This window comes from Rhinoraja longicauda, chromosome 6, assembly GCF_053455715.1.
Source record: "Rhinoraja longicauda isolate Sanriku21f chromosome 6, sRhiLon1.1, whole genome shotgun sequence".
NCBI classification, from domain to species: Eukaryota; Metazoa; Chordata; class Chondrichthyes; order Rajiformes; family Arhynchobatidae; genus Rhinoraja; species Rhinoraja longicauda.
In genome coordinates, this window is record NC_135958.1 from 1645605 (window position 1) to 1665649 (window position 20045).

The window sequence follows — 20045 nt, forward strand, 5'->3', positions numbered from 1 at the left end:
ATTGTGGACGCAGCCTAGACCATCACACAAACAAATCTCCCTTCTATTGACTAGAAAATAAATTTACTCGCATAAATGAAAACAGAATAGGAAATAGGACATGATTTTTAAGAAGTCTTTTAAAAACAAATTTACAATGTAATTTTTCTTTTTTTTAAAAATCACAAGTGTACAATAGTCAATGGAATAATCTACAAAATATTCAGCAATGTCCCCAGAGTATTTTTGTCAGTAGTTGAAATAACAAACAATTGTCTCATTAATTAAGACTGCAGGTACTAGATCCTTTATTGAGAGATTTAGATTAATTTTGCTGTACATTATTGGTACAATCCAAAGACCAGCTTTTGACTTATCTAGGTCAGTTCTATTTGTGATCATGTCTACTTTTTATTGCAATATGATCGTTGTAAGAAACATTTAAAAGTGATTTCAGGAGTCTAGTCTGCCATCTAGTGAGAAAAGATAGGAAAACCAAAGTCCAGATGCTCGAAATGAAATATTCAATTGAATGTTAGCACATAAATGTCAGCACCATTCCATCAACCAGTTTAATATGGATTAGTAAGGAAGTTGGGCATTAATAAATCTGACAAAATGAGAACAAGATAGGCAGAACAAAATTGAAGAAATCACCGATTTATCCCTCTCCACTTTTTACTCGCCATCCTTTTGTGCAATTGAGGTCGGATCATCGCCAAAGTATTCTAAAGAATATGCCACTTCTGGTCAACATCGTTTAGTTAACAAACTTGCGCCCTGTTTCAGGAAGCAATTCATAATCAATCGTATCGACCATCAGGATGCAGAGTTGGGTTGTAAATTCCATTTACTTGAACCAGAAGAAAACAACCTTGAATTTCCAGTTGGGACAGTTTAAAAATCAGGATGTGAAAGATGATAAATGTAACTTACGGTGGACTACAGAACTGCCCTGTAAGCTTGGCACAGTCTGTGCCCAAACAGATACATCACATAATGTAATTGTATTTTATTCACCCGGAGAACCCATTGAAGCAAATTGTGTCACACCCATCTGCTTAGAACCTCTGGAATTCTTATATCCAGAAATAATGTTTTATGCTCCCCAACCAATGAAATACTCAAGCAGTTTTTGAAAAGCCTCCTCCTGGTAAAGATCTCAAACTTGAAAAGAGCACAAACCATATTGGTAGGTAGCGAGGCACTTTGACAGAATATGGCAGGTGGTTGCTCAGTTGGAAGAGTCCATTTACAAAATGTTTGAGAGAATTTCATTCCAAATGCCTAAAAGCCCCTTAAGCTAAGTGGACACCCACATCACATGGCATAACCATTAAGATAATATTGGAGTAATGAAATTCCTGTATTTGGTAAAGTACAAAATCATCAAGAAGTGATGCCATGGACCCAACATCAAGAAATTTAAAAGCATATTAGTTTTGCTAGTCAATAACATCTCGTCAATTTATTAGCAGCTTTTTAGCATATTCATGACTCTAAAAAAGCTTTTGTTTTTCAAAACTTCTTTTACAGCCTCCTCCTTTATATACCCAGACTATGGACATTTACCAGCCAACAATACCTCATCTAATTAGTTGTTCGCCATGAATAAGCTTCGTTGGCAACTTCGTCAATGCACAAAGACTCATCTGCACTGCTATAGGTGCCACCTGTTTATTAAATTGGGTGGAATCAAGCAAGAGGAACCTTTTCCAATTTCATGCTTGTGAAAATTGCAAACACGGATTTGTGGACCACACTTCCAGTTGATCATCCAGTTCACGATGGGCTCAGCAAATAAAATCCTGAATTTTCCTGATCCAAAAAGTCAATTGACCATAAAAAAAAAAAGTTGTTCAAAAAATGAATGCATGTAATAGCAAGACTACCAGGAAAAGACGAGGCCCCACTTCTCACTTAAAATAAGTATGAGAAAATAATCAGTCTAGAGTATTTTGTCATATGTACCAGAACAGAGCAATTAAAGTCTTCCTTGCGACAGCACAGTACTCAATAGCTAAATAAACAGACAAAAAAAATGCAATACAAAAACCCGATATAGTGCAAAAGCAAAACAAAGCCAAAGTCTGCAACTCTGGCAGGTCATAGTTTAGTTGTGTGTTCAAGAGCCTGATGATTGTTGGGAAGAAGCTGTTCCTGAACCTGTATGTTAGTTTTCAGACTTCAATATTCCTGATGGCAGGAGTGAATTGAGAGCGTGGCCAGAATGGTGTGGGTCCTTGATGATGTTGGCTGCCTTTTTGAGACAGCACCTCTTCGAAATGCCCGAGATGGTAGGGAGGTCAGTACTTAGACAAGAAATGCAAATCAATATGAGAATCTATGTCTTAATTGCATTGCACTAACATCCACTAGGCATTGAAAAAGACAAGTGGAAACTGGAATGAGGTAAAATGCATGCTCTTCCTGTTATCATATGGGTTTCCTCTTGCATCCCAAACACAGATTGGTATGTAAATTGCTCCAAGTCTGCAAGTGAATGATAAAAGTGGCGAGGAAGGGGGACAGGTAGGTAGGTAGGTAGGAGTTTGTGGCAATATCGATTAACGTAAAAGTTGTGTAAATGGGTTGTTGATGGTCAACACGGATTCAGGAGTCAAAGGCCCAGTTTCCATGCTAATGCTTTTATTACTCTATATTAGTAGAGGAATGTGGCAAGTTTTCTCACATAATTGAGGGTTATGGAATACAACCTCTACTTAATATTATGAAAAAACAATTCAACCGACTCAAATTACAAAGTGCTGGAGTAACTGGGTGGGTCAGGCATCTGTGGAGGGAATGGATAGGCGACGTTTCGAGTTGGCATCCCTCTTCAGACTGTCAGTAAGTCTGAAGAAGGGTCCTGACCCAAAATGTCTCCTGTCCATTTTCTCCACCGATGCTGCCTGACCCGCTGAGTTACTCTAGCAGTTTGTGTTTTGAGCAGGATTCCAGCATCTGCAGTTCCTTGCTTCTCCAATTTGACTCACAGTAGTTCAGACATGACTTATATGGTGGAAACATACCTTTCAGTTCAGAGTAAAATCCCAGGAATGCGTTTTGACAAATTACTAAATAAATCTGCAGTATTTTTATCTTGCTACGCACCGCAAATTGTTCCACTGACAAAGATTACAAATTTAAAAGCCACCTAAACATCACAACTAGGTTCCAAATATAATACCCATAGTTTAACAGTTGATTAGTTGAACATATAATTCAGCCGAGTCAATCTTCCGGAACTGTTATAATAATTCAATCTACCCCACTTCTGAAAAAAGCTCCAAATGTAATATTTGTTGAACAAGCTTGAGGGTGACAAGTCCTAAATAACAAACTTTTCAGCATTTTCACAAGTATGTTTATGCAATAATTGATGCATATTTGCTGAGCGGAATACTTATGGTGGGAAAGAAATCTGAATTACTTGTGGGATATCAGATAGGTCACCTTATTATCATGATTATATATAGGGCCGTGTTTTCACTTTTACACAAGCATACCATTCCAATATAACGCAAATCATGTAAACCCAGCACTTCACACTTGTCCAACAATGATTCGTATATCTCAGCCAGGACTCCTGTGATTAATTATCTTGCTTCCTACAAATCTTGGATATATACCTCCGTATATGGTAGGATGTTCAACACCTCGACTACAATGCCGACTATCATCAAGACATCACCATCAACTGTCCCACATTTCCTCATGTTTCTTTCTTCAGTGAAAACAGGAGAAATATTAATTGAGGATCTTGTCCATCTTCTGCAGTTCCACACATCGATGATGATCGTTTCCTGACCCAATTCTCTCTCTAGTTACCCTTCCCCCCCCCCCCCCCCTTTATATACAAAGAAAGTCTCTCAGAGGCATGAGATAGCTCTGGCAGAGATGACTAAGAAAAAATCAATCTGCCAGAGCTATCGCATGCCCCTTTTTTGCTCTCCTGATTTCCTTGGGTATGTTCCTAAATTCCTTATTCACCTCCCGAGGAACCCTTCATCCCAACTACCTATATGTGGCCCATGCCTCAATTTCCCTTGTTAACCAGATTTCCTTACTTCTACCTGCCTTGCCCCTCACTCTAACAGGAATGTGCATATTTGTCAGGCCTGGAGCAGTGAAACAAATACAATTTACATCAACCATCTTTCCTTGCTCTGTGCTCCTACTTATCCTGTCTATTGTCATTGTTTTTTTGTGCAGACTTCCAGCCTCACTACCGCATTGGATCCTGACCCATGCCAATCTAGCTTAAACCATCCTGAGAAGCACTAGCAAATCTGCCCTCCAAGATATTGGTCCCCTCCATTTTTTGGTACAACCCACCCCTCTTGTACATGTCACATCTGCCCCAGAAGATACTCAAGGTGCAAAAATCTGAATCCCTGCCCCTTGCACCAGGCATCCTCAGCCAGGCATTCACCTGTCCTATCTCCTATTCCTACCCTCATTATCATGTGGCACCGGTATTCTGATTAGTTTAGTTTAGATACAGCGCGGGAACAGGCTCCAGTCCACACCGACCAGTAAACCCCGCACATCGACACTATTCTACCCCCAAAGTCCTGCTTTTTAATTTAAAGATACAGATTTGTAAACAGGCCGTTCAGCTCACTGAGTCCAGATCTAACATTAATTACCTGTTCACACTAGTTCTATCTTATTCCACTTTCGCATCCACTCCCTACAGACTAGGGGCAATATGCAGAGGCCAATTAACCTGCAGACCCAAGTCTTTGGGATTGGGAGGAAACCAGAGCACCCAGTTACAGGGTGAATATATAAACACCACACAGACAGTACCAGAGTTAAGAATGAAACCTAGGTCTCTGGTGCTGTGAGGCAGCAGCAGTACCAGCTGTGTTACTGTGTTGACCAAATCTTTTTGCCTAACTCCCAATACTCACACTGCAGGTCCTCATCCCATTTCCTACATATGTCATTTGTGCCAATGAGCACAACTTGTAGCTGCTCACATTCCCCCTTAAAAATGTTCTGTAGTCGTCCGACATACTGAATCCTGGCAACAGGGGAACACACCCTCCTGGAGTCCTGTTTGCTGCCACAAAATCTCCCATCTATCACCCAAATTAAAGGATCTATCGTTGTAGCCGTTCAACTTCACTTTGCTGTGCCTCAGAGCCAGGTCTCCTACCTGGCTATTGCTGCTGCTCTCCTCTGAAAGGTCGTTCTGCCCAAACAGTATCCGAAAGGGTACTTTTGAAGGTGATGGGCACAGGGATTCCTGCACTCACTGTCTCCCCCCCTTCCCTGGTGGTCACCCATCTATTTTCCGCCTGTTCCTTAGGTGTGACCACTTCATAACTCCTATCTATGATGCTCCAATTCTCCAGGACAATCCTGATCTTGTCCAGTTCCCTTACAGTCAGTCATTAGCTATGGCTGCTCACACTTCCCACTGGCTTATATAACCCTCTGGGACATCAAGTCCGGCAGGAGGTGCATACCAGTGCCCTAACTGTACTGCAGTATGTCCGAGGAGGAGTTACAAAAAAAACCTTACCTTATCTCCACTCAACCTCCTGGCCGAAGCCTCAGCACTTGGAGCACAACACGCACCCTCTCTGAACGTGGCCACACCTAATCGGTCACTTCGCTAGTGCCTTCCTTTTATGCACCACTAGGAGTAGTGACTCTAGAACACTAATAGCTGTTTTATAAATTTCCCACACTCCTTTTTCCTTTCAGCTGCTTGCTTTCAAGTGAAACTAACTCTACTCACACTAATGTCTGCTTCTTAAATCTCCCTTGCTGCTCCTCCTCTCAGTTGCTCACTCACAAAGTGAAAAACTAAATACATCGTGAGCAGAGGCCATTTTAGGAGCTTGGTGCATCACAAATGTATTTTGTTGACAGCAATAGACACCACTTTACAATTCAGACTGCAAAAAGATTTCAGCTACCTAATTAATTTCTATAGCATTAATTTAAAAAAGCCTTTCAATATTAAAACCGCTGAAAGCTATTATCTGATTAAAATTCTGGTTATGGAATACCTTCATAATTTCCACATTTCTATTTATCCAAATGGGGCAAATAACTTGTTATTACATCTAGTCATAGTTGTTTTAACCTTTTCTTCAAAGCATAGCAACTGAATGAAAAATCAAATATTGCGCATATTGAGCATGCCAAAATTTACTTTAAAGTACTGGCTTTGTTCTTCTGGGCTAATGTAATAACATTAAGTACAATAAGAAAGCAGTTTGGTAAAGTTTATTACAGAAACGAACAAAATAATGGTATTACACTGCAAAGAAATGAACGTGCATCAGTTATTATTGAAAGCAGAGTTTTCTTTCCGAAAATAGATCAAAAATCAGATTCTGCATACACGAGTCCAATCAAGCATCATAGCTTCAGGTGACCCAAGATTCTGTATTTTTCTGGGAGTGAAAGACCTTCAAGGCCTTACATTTTTGTTGACAAAGGAAACCTTAAAAAAAAATCACACAACTAAGGAATAAATGTCCCAATGGGGATCTAGAATTTTTTTTGATCAAGAATTGTATTTCCAAACAGCAAAACCTCTAAGGCAAACATAACATACTCTTAGTATGGCACAAAATAACATGTTTAAATAATTTCTGAACATACGTCCTTTTATCACAAATTCACAGTACAGTAGTGTAAGCTGCACAATGGTGCTTTACACAGTTGCCATAAACTCCAAAGGCAGCTTTGAGTTACATCCATGTGGAAGGCAATGTCAACTAATTATCCATATCCATTCTTTCATATGTCTGCTTTTAATGTACCTGTAAAGATATTTTACTTCATTTTCAGCAACTATAAAACAATCTAAGATACACACTCTCAATGTATATAAATGTTAAGATTTATCGTTTACATTTTATTAAACTTTATACTATAGGCTATAATTACATAAATTTATCCGAATTCATTATTTTGATTGGCAACTGGTTAGATCATATTTCATGCTTGCACATCAACTTCCAGCTGTTTGGGGGTTTTTTGCATCACCAAAGTAACATTTTCCAAAAATTGAACGGAATCAAAAGTTACTTGTTTCATCATGATAGAGCACTTATCTTAATGTACAATAGTACTTCAAATTCAAGGGCCATATTGCAAATACTGATAAAGAAGCACTGAGGGTTGAGCCACCTGCAATCGTCCTTGTAACAATGGCCTGCAGTGGCACCCCGACAAAAGGTTCGAGCGAGGAAGACTCAAATTTCAGCTTCCACCGCGGAGAAATTCTGGGCCAAATTGTCATGCACAATGTCATATTGCAACAAGGAACTGTGTGGTCCTGCTATTTCAACAATAAATGAACGTTCCACTAACCTATTATGGAGTCATTTGAGCTATGTTCATAATGATCTTCATACCCTCTGGGTTGAAGTAGACCGAGTGAATGTGTAAAAGAGAATGCAAAGAGTGCTAAAGGATATCTTTCCTATTGAGAGAATAAATATCTTGCAAATTAACAAAGCTGTAATATAAACTCTTTCTGAGTCGATTACTGGATAAACGAGACCATTACTATTTTCAATGGTGATGTAATGGTATTGCTTTATAACAGAATTTATATCCACAGAATAAACTCTTGCTACTGTAAATATAAAAAAATAAACAAAATGCCATGTAACATGTGCAATGTGTAGTTCAACCACTAAAGGTTATGCATCAAAAATGTAAAAAGACACCAATTAATTTAATAAATAAAACAAATTTCCCCCTTTGGTAAATTTGTGACTATTCTATAACTGTACCTGCCTTAAAAACAATAGGCAACTTTTACAACACTGTTTGATAAAATTTGAGTTTGTTGCCCTCCAAACTCCCCTCGACACGGGGATTTTATTATGCACATTCATTATCACAAGGTAGTCCTGAACTGATTCAATTTAAGGCAAGGTGGAGAGAGAGTGTCAAGTTTAAATTGTAACAGCCGTAATCCTTGACTGGAATAAAACATGTAGATGATATCAAATTGGAATTAACCGACTTTATTTTGTTATATTTTAGAAGCTTTACATGCAATTAGAAAAATCAAGGGACATTGAAGACATAACTTGTCCATAAATTCTGATATGTTGGGAATTCTAGATTCCGAATTACATTTGGGTCAATCCCTATGTAATACTGCATTATGTGACGCACCGACCAAAATTAGGAAATTCTAACTTGTAGCACATTGCTCTACGTTACATATTTGGATAATCTAACAGCATTTCCCAATCAATATTGTATTGTTTTAGACAAATGCCTGCAAGTTCAGAAACCACCCCAAGTTTCACCGATAACGGCTACAAACAAGAGGCTTCATACTTTGCAATACAACTACCACCATCAAATTACATTAAGATTTAAGTTGTGTGAAAAGTGTGCACGTTTATTGTGCATGTTACATTACAGTTCAAGACTCAAATTGATCTCTCTAATCACTTCTCAGCATTTGTCTATTAAAATTGCTTGTTATTTCACGTTTTGGATAATTACAGTGAAAAGAAATGGTGTTCACCTAACACCAAGTAATTAACTGTTGAAGTTAAGAGAAAAAGGGAAATTGGGTCCAACATGAACCAGCATTCCTAAAAGGAATAAATTCGCAGAGAAATCCCATTCTACCATCAAGGAGAAATATTTTTCAAGTTGTTTAGATTACATATTTACGCAAATGGCCTGACACTGATTAAGTTCTTGAAATATTTGGAATTCATACGAGAACAGTATTCGGCTGGACTGCAATAACCCTCAATGCCTCTGTGTGCACAATGTATGACCACTTTTGTGAGACACTTGTGGCAATCATGGAACTGGATTCCCAACACACATCACTCTTACAAAAGAAAATCCCAAACCTACTTTATGCAGAATCAATACATTTGGAGAAAAAAACATTCTTAAAGGCAGCTGTATCAGCATCAATCATACTTCTTGATGATGTGTTAATTTTCAATTTTGTTCACAAATGCTTACTGCATTTCTGTAGCTCCAGTACCAAGAGATATGGGTAATTTTGAATGGATTGACTCCATTATCTTTACATTGTGTGAGATTACTAAGTTTGCTTCGATCATCAATTTAAAAAGAACGGATGATGCAGCAGCCGATCAGACACAGCACAATTTTTCCAGCTCAGTGATCAGGAGGTTAAATGGTAGGGTGGCATAGCATTTAAATTCACAACTGTGATGCATTCAGATGAGAAGCTGACATTCTTTAGCCACTTCTAGCTCAACTGTCAAGTGATCACAATGCAATAAACACCAGTTTACACTACGCAGATCTTCAAACTGAAGCAAGTCACACCATTTGGATGAATGGAGAAAGGATAATTAAAACATAACCCTATGAATATCCACTGTAAGTCCAGCTAATGTTCCAAGCATTGGCTTGCTATACTGAAATCAAAATTTGAGAAGTTAAGCAATGTGAATTTCAAGTTTAAATACAAACATGAGATTAAAATTGTAGATTTAAATTGACTCAAAGTCTACACATCATACTGAATCTTGTGCTTTGCAGCTTCAAAATCTCATCATTTAAAAGTTTTCTTATGGCCTCAATTTGTCAAGGTGGCAGCAACCATACCCTTCAATAGAACTGAAATAAAGTTCGATCATGATAAACATAGTCTGAATAACTATGTAGGGGGAAAAAAAATACAGATGCTGGTTTAAATCAAAGGTAGACACAAAATGCTGGAGCAACTCAGCGGGTCAGGCAGCATCTCTGGAGAAAAGGAATGGGTGACGTTTCTGAAGAAGGGTCTCGACCCGAAACGTCACCCATTCCTTCTCTCCAGAGATGCTGCCTGACCCGCTGAGTTACTCCAGCATTTTGTCTACCTTCGTCTGAATAACTATGTTTGAGTAGCCTTGAGTTAATTGAATTCTTTATAGACATGTGGCCAAAACTTTTACACCAGCACAAGCAATACCAATTTATTTTTCCAATTCAATTAAATGGTCAAATACATTTTATTATCTATCAAATAAACATGTTAAACCTGCCAGAAACCAAATGAAACCATTTCCAACTTAAGAAAAATACATGGTTTATTGTAGCACAAGTCAACAAATGGTATGAACAAGTCAAAAGATTGGTTAAGAAGTCGCCGTTACTTATTTTGGTTCTTTGGATCTCTATAGCAACTTACCAGTACAGAGGGGAAAAAAATGATGTGTGGTATGACTTATCTTCTAAGGCATGTTGGTACAACACACACTGAGTACTGTCTTGTCCACGTCAGCTAAACTAACATTTTTTCCAAATATCATGCACAAATTATTAAATTCAAGCAAACTGTGATTAGAGACCAGGTCAGGTTGCAAATTTTACTGTTGTGTACACATTTGTGCATGATATATAGAATCCAGTTATTGCAATTAATAGCAGACTAGAAGAGTGGATAGAAGGACGTGCAGAAAGTAGAACTCTCAGCTGAAGTTATGCAGCGATAGCCTGAAGACATCATTGGTACAGATCCAAGCGTTATTGATGTTTTTCAGTAGAAATGTCTGGTGAAATCCCATGATAGGATCTTCATCAGCCTGAAAGGAAACAAAACAAGTTCAGATTCTGAAACTGAAAGTATTTCCTTTAAAAAAAAAAATTGCATGCACATAAGATGATCAACCAAAATGGTGAATGACAAAATCGCAACGTGAAATTAAATATACATCTTACTTTCTTAGAGTTCATAGGATCTAGTGATTACCAATTCTAGGTTTGTCAAGTGAATGCAAAGAAACAAGATATTTACTTCTGTCTGAGTGCCGAGAGTTCTCGAAGCCATTGGTCTCAATGCGGGATTTAAAAAGTTACTTAAGAAGGAACTCTTGATGGGAGCAACTGGAAAAATCTGTTTTAAGCCAAACTACACACTGTAAGATGGGGCCTGAGCATGACGTCTCTTTGCAAGCACTTCCCAGATCTATTGTCATTCAATACAATCGCTCTACTCTTAAATCTCCTTTCAACATGTAAATCTAGAGCAACTTTATCCTGCACTCTGTCTCTTCCCCTTCGACTTTGGATTGATTGCATTCACATATAGTTAGTTTTATTTGATCTGATTAGATAGCATGCAAAAAAAAAGCTTTTCACTGTACCTCAGTACACATGACAATAATAAACCTGCACTACTCCAGCTGCACTGAGAAGAACCATAATTACAATGATTAGAAAACCGTAGCCCTCCACAATTGACAGGCCTTAGATATATTATTGTATTGTATGTATACATATAAATTAATGTGGAACCCACCCATCATCAACAACAAACATTTAATTTAAGATTTTGTAGCTGTACAGCCTACTTCATCAATGTATAGTTTTAAAGTAAATTTTAGCAAGCTGAATATACACAATATTTGACCATTTTTCATTCAACAGTTATGCTTTAAAGAAAAGGTTAAATAATACATATCAAGTCATTTGGTCTACCCTACACTGTTTATCGACTCTTTCCAGGATCACTCATGGTTTTGTCCTTAGCTGTGTTATTTCTTCAACTGCAGGTATAAAATTAAAACTTTTTTTGCGAGAAGGGCAGGATGTAGGAAGAAATAATCTCTCCAGATATTTTAACAATTTATTACTGGACTATTCTCTAGAGAATGCTAGTTTTGCTCTATTTACTTTAGACTTTAGAGAGACAGTCTAAACTGTTAATTGGCCCACTGAGTATCACCCCGTGCACTAGCACTATCCTACACACAAGGGATAATCGACAGAAGCCAATTAACCTACAAACCCGCACATCTTTGCAGTAAGGGAGGAAACCAGACACCCGCAGAAAATCCATGCATATAGAGGGAGAACATAAACTCTGTACAGACAGCATTCGTAGCCAGAATCGAACCTGGGCCTCTGGCACTGTAAGGCAGCAACACTACCGTTGCAGCATTGTGCTGCCCTAATTACACTACCATTTACACGGTCTAATCCAGAATTATAAGGTGGGGGGGGGGGGGTTTGAGGGTGTGCGCGCACCGAGGGTGAATGGCTGGGTGAAATTGATCTCAATGCTCAGTTTTCAAATCTTTTGTCCATTGCGTACTAGTGAACAGTCATCATACTGCATATCAATTCATCCAATTCCAGCCACACAAGAAATCCCAGCTTAACGTGAAAGCAAAACATGATTATCTTGCAATATATTCAATTTGAAAATTAAATATAAATATACAAATCTAGCTTATTGAGTGAGGTGTACAAAGCTTTGCTGACAAACTTTTAAAATACTTTGAATGGTTGATGGAATTTTTAGATACTTAAATACAATATGCTCAGGATTCCTTGGGCTTTTATATGTGTCCTTCAGCCTTCCATCCGAAAATATCTCCATACATAAACCAATTATGCCAGACTCAAATGCATAAATTGTCCTCTTGCATTTATATAACTACAAGTAAATTTTTCAGCACAACAATAAAGCTGATCTAAGCAAAATATTTACTCGTCACAATTCTATAAATGTAATCTCACCAAGGTTTATTCATTATTTGATTTGATTACATATCATGACAAATCTTCTAACTAGTTAGAGCGAATGAAATTTCAATATGGAAACTCCTAACATTCAGAATAAGATTGACAATAACTATTTATACCTATTTTAAATTGCACAAATGTAAACCGCTAAATACATGGATGCAACTTTAGTAAAATGTGCTCAACGGTTCCAGTTATATCCAAAGAGGCTTGAAGTTGTTGTTAGTAATTGCTAATTGTAAATGCTTCACACTGATTAGAAAGATTTTAAATTGATAATTCTTTCCCAAAATAATACATCATATTCAAAACTGTGCATGCCAGCAAAGTCTCCTGACATTCCATACCATCCCCATGTAGTGCACCCATAAGAGTTTATTCAAACAAGCTTAGTCCAACTTAACATAATCCAATGTAGTTAGAAATAAACAGCTAACAATCAGCAATCGCACAAGAAAGCTCTACCATACAAAGATATTTTTTTCTTGTTGCTATGGTACTACCTAGGGATAAGAATTACAAATGCAAGAATATACATATAGCACTGTGGGCCTAAATTTTCATTGGCTCTATTTACAATACTGGGACGAGCAAAACCATTCAAATTCAGTTCAATAATCATCTGCAAATCACACGTGTTTACAGCAAGAACATGCTGCAATGTCCTGCAAATGCCACAAACGTGCAAAAACGGCAAAAATTAATGCTTACTGGGCGAGAGGAAAGACAGACCGAGGAAAAGGAGTTGCTCATTTACTAAAAGTTGTGAAGTGCTAGCCTGAAGACCTCATTCGTACACACCCAGGCATTACTAAGACATTTCAATAAAAATGTTTGTTGGAAGCCTATAACTTGGTCGTCATCTGCCTGAGCAAAAGATGAAATAATAAATGGTTACCAGGCTTGATTTCATGTTCCTATATGTTCAAGTTACATTCAAATCTTTTCATCAATATTACCATTTGATTTCGCCTTCTGGACCCAAATACTTTGAAAATTGTTAACAGGAATAACCAAATAAGAGTGAAGCCTTCCACAGCAGCCTAATGAGATTACACAATATGGTTTGCAAGGTTTATAGCTGATTATGGTTTAAATCTGATCCAAGATTCAAAACAATTCAGTCAATACATGTACAATGAACAAATGATCGAAAGGTAATGAAATCTGATAACTGGAAGTCAAGAATGAATTCCCCCCACTGCACTCACCAATACTCTCATTCTGCGCGTGTCACCTTTCCCATTTTCAGCTGCTTCAATTAAAAATAATGACAATATTGTGTGTGGACACAAATATTTAGGGAAGAGTTACAATGAATCCGAATGTTAATTCTTAGCATGGCAACGTCATTCAATGCAAGGACATAACAGAGTGCAATTAAATTAAAATATATGCATTTAAATGCACAAATTATTAAAATGAGGTAATGCACACATTAAACATTAATGGCATTTTGTGTTTTGCACCTAGGTATGTGAATATAAAAATGGAGATAAAATATTTCTCCAAATCATGTTAGGTTGCAGCAGAACGGTGTACAGCATTGGTAATTCAGTCAAGAGTGTATGACTGCAATGAAAAAGCAGTGATCATTCATTGTAATGATCAGCCATGATCACATTGAATGGCGGTGTTGGCTCGAAGGGCTGAATGGCCTACTCCTGCACCTCTTTCCTATGTTTCTATGTTATTATAACAAGTGAGAACGTACGATTATGAAGAAAAGTTTGAAACTTTGTCAAGAAGAGAAACAAAGTGCTGCAGTAAGTCAGCGGGTCAAGCAGCATTTCTGGAGAACATGGATAGGCAATGTTTTGGGTCGGGATCCTCCTTCAGACTGATTCTAGTGGGGCGAGAAATCTGTAAGTGAGTTAGGGGTGGGACAAAACCTGGCAAGTGATAGGGGATACAGGTGAGGGACGTTTGATTGTCAGATGGGTGATCAAAGAATAGAGATTGGAAGAAAACAAGGGTGTGAGAGAAGGAGACAAGGAGAGAAGATGCGCAAAATGTGAAGCCAGAGGAAGGGATATAGGTGGAATGAGACCGGGGAAGGAAAAAGAGTTGTTGTTGGAAACTTTAGCTTATGTTTTCCTCGCAACTATTAGAGATTGTGATCTCAAATGATGAAAACTATTGGATGTTTGGTTGTTTCTACTAATTAGGGAGTCAAAACACCATCATGGGTACTACTAGAAAATTAAATTACATTTTAAACTTGGGTAAAAGGACACAAAGTGCTGGAGTAACTCAGCTGGCCATGCAGCATCTCTGGAGAGCACAGGTAGGTGAAGTTTCAGATCGAGATCCTTTTCAGAACCTTCTTTCTTTGTTTCTACATTATACTTGGATAGATTGCTATGAACCTCTGCTGCGACAATTTGCAACTTCATTTGAAGAAATTGACCTACTCTTGGTTGCGTGGGGAAATTAAAGCAAAGGGATTATTTGAGATCCTGGGGGGAAAAGATCCAGGGGTCACAGTTTAAGAATAAGGGGCAGGTCATTTAGGACTGAGATGAGGAAAAACATTTTCACCCAGAGTCGTGAATCTGTGGAATTCTCTGGCACAGGGGGCAGTGGAGGCCAATTCACTGGATGTTTTCAAGAGAGAGTTAGATTCAGCTCTTAGGGCTAACGGAATCAAGGGATATGGGGAAAATGTCAGAACGGGGTACTGTTTAGATGATCAGCCATGATCATATAGAATGGCGGTGCTGGCTCGAAGGGCCGAATGGCCTGCTCCTGCACCTATTTTCTATGTTTCTATCTCACCGAAAAGAATACCGGATACAAAATAGCAAATTGGACATTCCTGCTCCTATTTCTTACATTCTTTTGTAATAGAGACAAAAAGTGAGAATGCTAAATAATATAGAAAAGGCAGAGGAAAGGATTAATGCAGAATATACCAGTTAGAATGGTAGAGATGTTACCAGTCTGTTTAGCTTTTGTTCAATGCCACAAAATGGTCAAATGGAAGCTGTGGGGGGGGGGGGGGGGGGGAGGTCTGTTGTCAAGGATAAGCCTGGTCAGCCACAGCAGGAAATGCAACCACAAATGAAACATTCCCCTCTCCAAGCAGGGCAATGTCAAAGCCACACCATCATTTCTCGCAGATGGACAAATGCCAACCATGGTAACAGTGAAAATGACCAAATAGAAGTGCAGGTGGAAACAGGGCTAAATACAAAAGGTGTATGCAATCAATAGAAAGTGAAGATTTCAAAGAAATAATTAATGTAAAGCCCGAACTAAATTGCAATTACTGTTAAATAATCTGACGCAGTGAGGTTTTATGGAGATTAAAAATTTCCCAGCTCAAGTTAATCCTTCTTTTAAAAAAAAGAAACTAATCTGTTGACCACGAATAAAAAACAAAATAAAGAGCAAAAGTGGTCACAGTCACCAACTTTGGAACTATCCCTTCTCATAGTAACCCAGTTAATTCACTTTTCTTTTTCCACAATGAGCCCATTCTAGGTTCTTGCCTTCAATTACATGGCAAAGTTTGATCTACATTCTACAACGTCTCTCCGCGTTTCATTTCTAAGCCCTCAAGGTTCATTTTTCAGCGGACTTTCATATTTTGAAAACAGTAAAACAAAACTATTCATAGCCTCTTGCCATTGGTGTCATACCAACGAACCGGAGAACATGAACCATAATGGCAATCCAAGTTGCAAACTTAGAACAAGCAACTTCAAAGCTCAGTCTAGCACATTTTTTCCTACTCTTCCAATTTGGAAAATACAACTATCAAACAGAATCTGGCAAAAGCAGATTCCACCACATTTATGCCATATTAATTGTGTAGTTTTCTCTGTTTACACAAAGCCATTAAGAGATTATTTACCTTTCCAAAAAATCATATATTCAATTACAAAGAGCATAATTTATGCACTACACTTCCCTTACCTCTACATAACATCAACATTGTTTGTGTGTCAGAGGTTTCACATGTGTAAGTGCTTTAACTTTTTTACGCTAGACATGATAACAGATTATTGAAATCTATGGAAGCGTTTAATGCTGGATCAGTGTCAATTCCTAGAATCATGTCTCCTTAAAGTAAAACAACAACAAGTTCTAAAATTGCAGGGTTAGAAGCTGAAAATGTTTGCACACCAGAAATAGAACTCATAGGAAATAAAACAAGGAAATTAAATAATTTTAAGAACTTACTAACATTTAGCAGCAGCAACTTACCAATGTCTATTTGTGGATTTCAGCAGATGGCTCAGATACAAAATACTCCTATTTTAAAAATTGCTTTTGTAGCTCCCTGCTATTTTTGGACAGTTTCAGAAATAGTATATGAAATACCAACTGTGCATGTGTGCAAATATAACATACATTAATAAACCAGGAGTCAATTTCATCCATTGAGCCCAGACTTCCAACAGAACCATCCCACTGGTCCCATTCCTTATTCCCCTTTGGAATTGCAACTTATTCTCACTTCTCTGCCCACCAATTTCCCCTGTTGATTCTTTTGTTTCATAAGGCCCATTTACAGTAACTAATCAGCCTAGCAGTTCATCTTTGGCAAAACCACTGCATGAAAGCACCATTATGATGAACACGATATTCGCATCAGAAATAATGTGTAATGCACAGAAACGCTCTTACCTGAAGTTGTCCGACTACCATACTCAAGATGCAACTATCAGGTGTGGGTTGGTGGTCTTGTGCAGTTATACTATGCTGTATTTTTCCAAATGGAAGGCCCTGTGTTTAAAAATAAATTAATTTTATTAGCCGCTAAAAGCGTTGTGGTTCAAAGTACACCAAATGTAGATTCAGTCTGCCTTTTACAGTCAGCATCCAACACATGAGAACTACTACTGATCATGATGATAGTCGCCCATATAGATGAAGCTGTGTAGGATAGAACTGCAGATGCTGGTTTAAACCGAAGCTAGGCACAAAAAGCTGGAGTAACTCGGCGGGACAGGCAGCGTCTCTGGAGAGAAGGAATGGGTGACATTTCGGGTCGAGACCCGAAGAAGGATCTCGACCTGAAACGTCACCCATTCCTTCACTCCAGAGATGCTGCCTGTCCCGCTGAGTTACTCCAGCTTTTTGTGTCTATCTTCGACTTTATTTATTTGTTCTGTATCGCCCTCTCTATATCACCGTCTATATCTCTCGTTTCCCTTTCCCCCAACTATCAGTCTGAAGAAGGGTCTTAACCCGAAACATCACCCATTCCTTTTTTCTATAAATGCTGCCTGACCCGCTGAGTTACTTCAGTTTTTTGTGTCTATATAGATAAAGCTGTTATGTTTAAAGTTATAATTTTTCCATAGATACAAAACTAATTCTCCATAAAGTTTCTCCCAAATTTAAATTGTTGCAGATTTTAAAAATGTTAAATTTAAGTAGAAAACATTTGTTTACTGTCCATCTTCCACGCTCATTCACTGCCTCACAGCAATAGACAATAGACAATAGGTGCAAGAGGAGGCCATTCGGCCATTTTCCCCATATTCCATTAGCTATATCTAACTCTCTCTTGAAAACATCCAGTGAATTGGCCTCCACTGCCTTCTCTGGCAGAGAATTCCACAGATTCACAACTCTGAGTGAAAAAGTTTTTTCTCATCTCAGTCTTAAATGGCCTCCCCCTTATTTTTAAACTGTGACCCTCCTGGCTCTGGACTTCCCCAACATCGGAAACATTTTCCCTGCATCTAGCCTGTCCAACCCCTTAAAATTTTATGTTTCTATAAGATCGCCTCTCATCCTTCTAAATTCCAGTGAATACAAGCCCAGTCGACCCATTCTTTCGTATGTCAGTCCTGCCATCCTGGGAATTAACCTGGTGAACATACGCTGCACTCCCTCAATAGCAAGAATATCCTTCCTTAAATTAAGAGACCAAAACAACACACAATACTCCAGGTGTTGTCTCACCAGGGCCCTGTACATCTGCAGTAGGACCTCCTTGCTCCTATACTGAAATCCTCTCGCTTTGAAGGCCAACATGCCATTTGCTTTCTTCACTCTGCTGTACCTGCATGCTTACTTTCAGTGACTGATGTACAAGGACACCCAGGTCTCGTTGCACCTCCCCTTTTTCTAATCTGACACCATTCAGATAATAATCGCCTTCTTATTCTTGCCTCACATCTATCCACATTATACTGCATCTGCCACTCACCCAATGTATCCAAGTCACCCTGCAGCCTTATATCTTCCTCCTCCCAGCTCACACTGTCATGCAGCTTTGTGTCATCCGCAAAACTATGAGAACTATGATTTTTAGCTGCATTCAATTATTGGCAACAAGGAATGAAAATCCTTGCCAGAGTGTCCTGTCCCAGGCCCAGTGTATTGTGAGGAATGAAGCGTTTTCCATGGAGGAACAAGGATCTATGGTGCTATTGTACAGATATAACTGAGCCAGCTGAACCTTTTGAGGAGGCTCCGCTCCTTCAAAGTCTGCAGTAAGAAGCTGCAGATGTAAAATTTTGAGTGAAATACAACAAGAAATTAAATTGCCCACTTTTCTAAAAATTATACTGCACCTTACTCCATTTATAATGAATTTTTCAGGTATCAAAGCAACCATTTAATATATAGGGTTAACAAATGTAAAAACTTAAATGTTTAGTTAAATACTGATTAATCTGAAAGTAAAAGGAGTGCTGGGATGGTTCATTCCATTTTTCTAAAAGCTATATTTCACCGTGCTACATTGTCAAGTAATCTGTTTTGATATCAAAGCAACAATTTAAAATACAGGGTTAACATTTCTAAAAATTTTAATGTTTGGTTAAATTTTGATGAATCTGAAATCAAGATAGTTCATTTCAAAACCTCCAGATTCCATGTCCAAATCCCTATGAAGTAAATTTTAAAACATACTTACATTTAATTTGTCCACAATAGCAAGTTTACCTTGGAAGTGCTGTCCTTCCCAAGAAAGGCAAGATGATTCAATCTAAACCAAAATCATACTCACAAAAATTAATCAACCTGCCTCATTGTCAGGTACCAAGAAATTAACAGTTGCCCTTTTAGAGAAAAGCTTATCCAGTCTATAATTATCCAAACAGTGAGCCATGTCTACCAATATAACATCAGCATTCACCTATGTTTCCCTGGAGAGGTCCCAATTTCCATTATGGTGCCACACGAATGGATCACTCAAGGAATGCAGCAGAACTGTGCAAACGTCCAAAGTTTTTCCAGCTTGGACACCAGTCTGCTGAGCTTGCACCAAATAAAACCCATCGCAATTATTACTGCCACATTCATTTGAATGGGGGGAAACACCACTGTCAGGAGGAGAAAGTTAATTGGAGCTCGTCCATAATTAGTTTCATTGTTACTTGGCTTAACTGTAAGCTTGTGGGGCTTATTTTAAGTCTCGTTTTTTTTAATAAAAATGCTTACCAAAAATTAACTCATCATGGTTACTCAAAAGATGGCAGAAAAATGTTCATGACTAATAAACCGGGAGGCAGGGCCTCAGGCAATCAAAGCTGTTCGAGAAGATCAGCTATGTGACAATCCCATGGTGCATCCTGCTGCATTGAAATACTGGATGC

General features: G+C 38.2%; 1 protein-coding gene across 3 annotated transcripts in view; it reads right to left on the bottom strand.

Moving 5' to 3' along the window:
• Positions 1-9768: 9768 nt before the first annotated feature.
• The window catches only part of nutf2 (nuclear transport factor 2), a 28757-nt gene continuing 18480 nt past the window's right edge, over positions 9769-20045 (bottom strand). For all 3 annotated transcript variants that reach the window (XM_078401615.1, XM_078401614.1, XM_078401617.1), the window contains exons 3-5: positions 19364-19435; positions 17119-17217; positions 9769-10538 (exon numbers count right to left, since the gene is read on the bottom strand). In XM_078401615.1, coding sequence (XP_078257741.1) covers positions 10425-10538; positions 17119-17217; positions 19364-19435 — 285 coding nt within the window. In that variant the 3' untranslated portion in view covers positions 9769-10424. The remainder of the gene's footprint in view (positions 10539-17118; positions 17218-19363; positions 19436-20045) is intronic.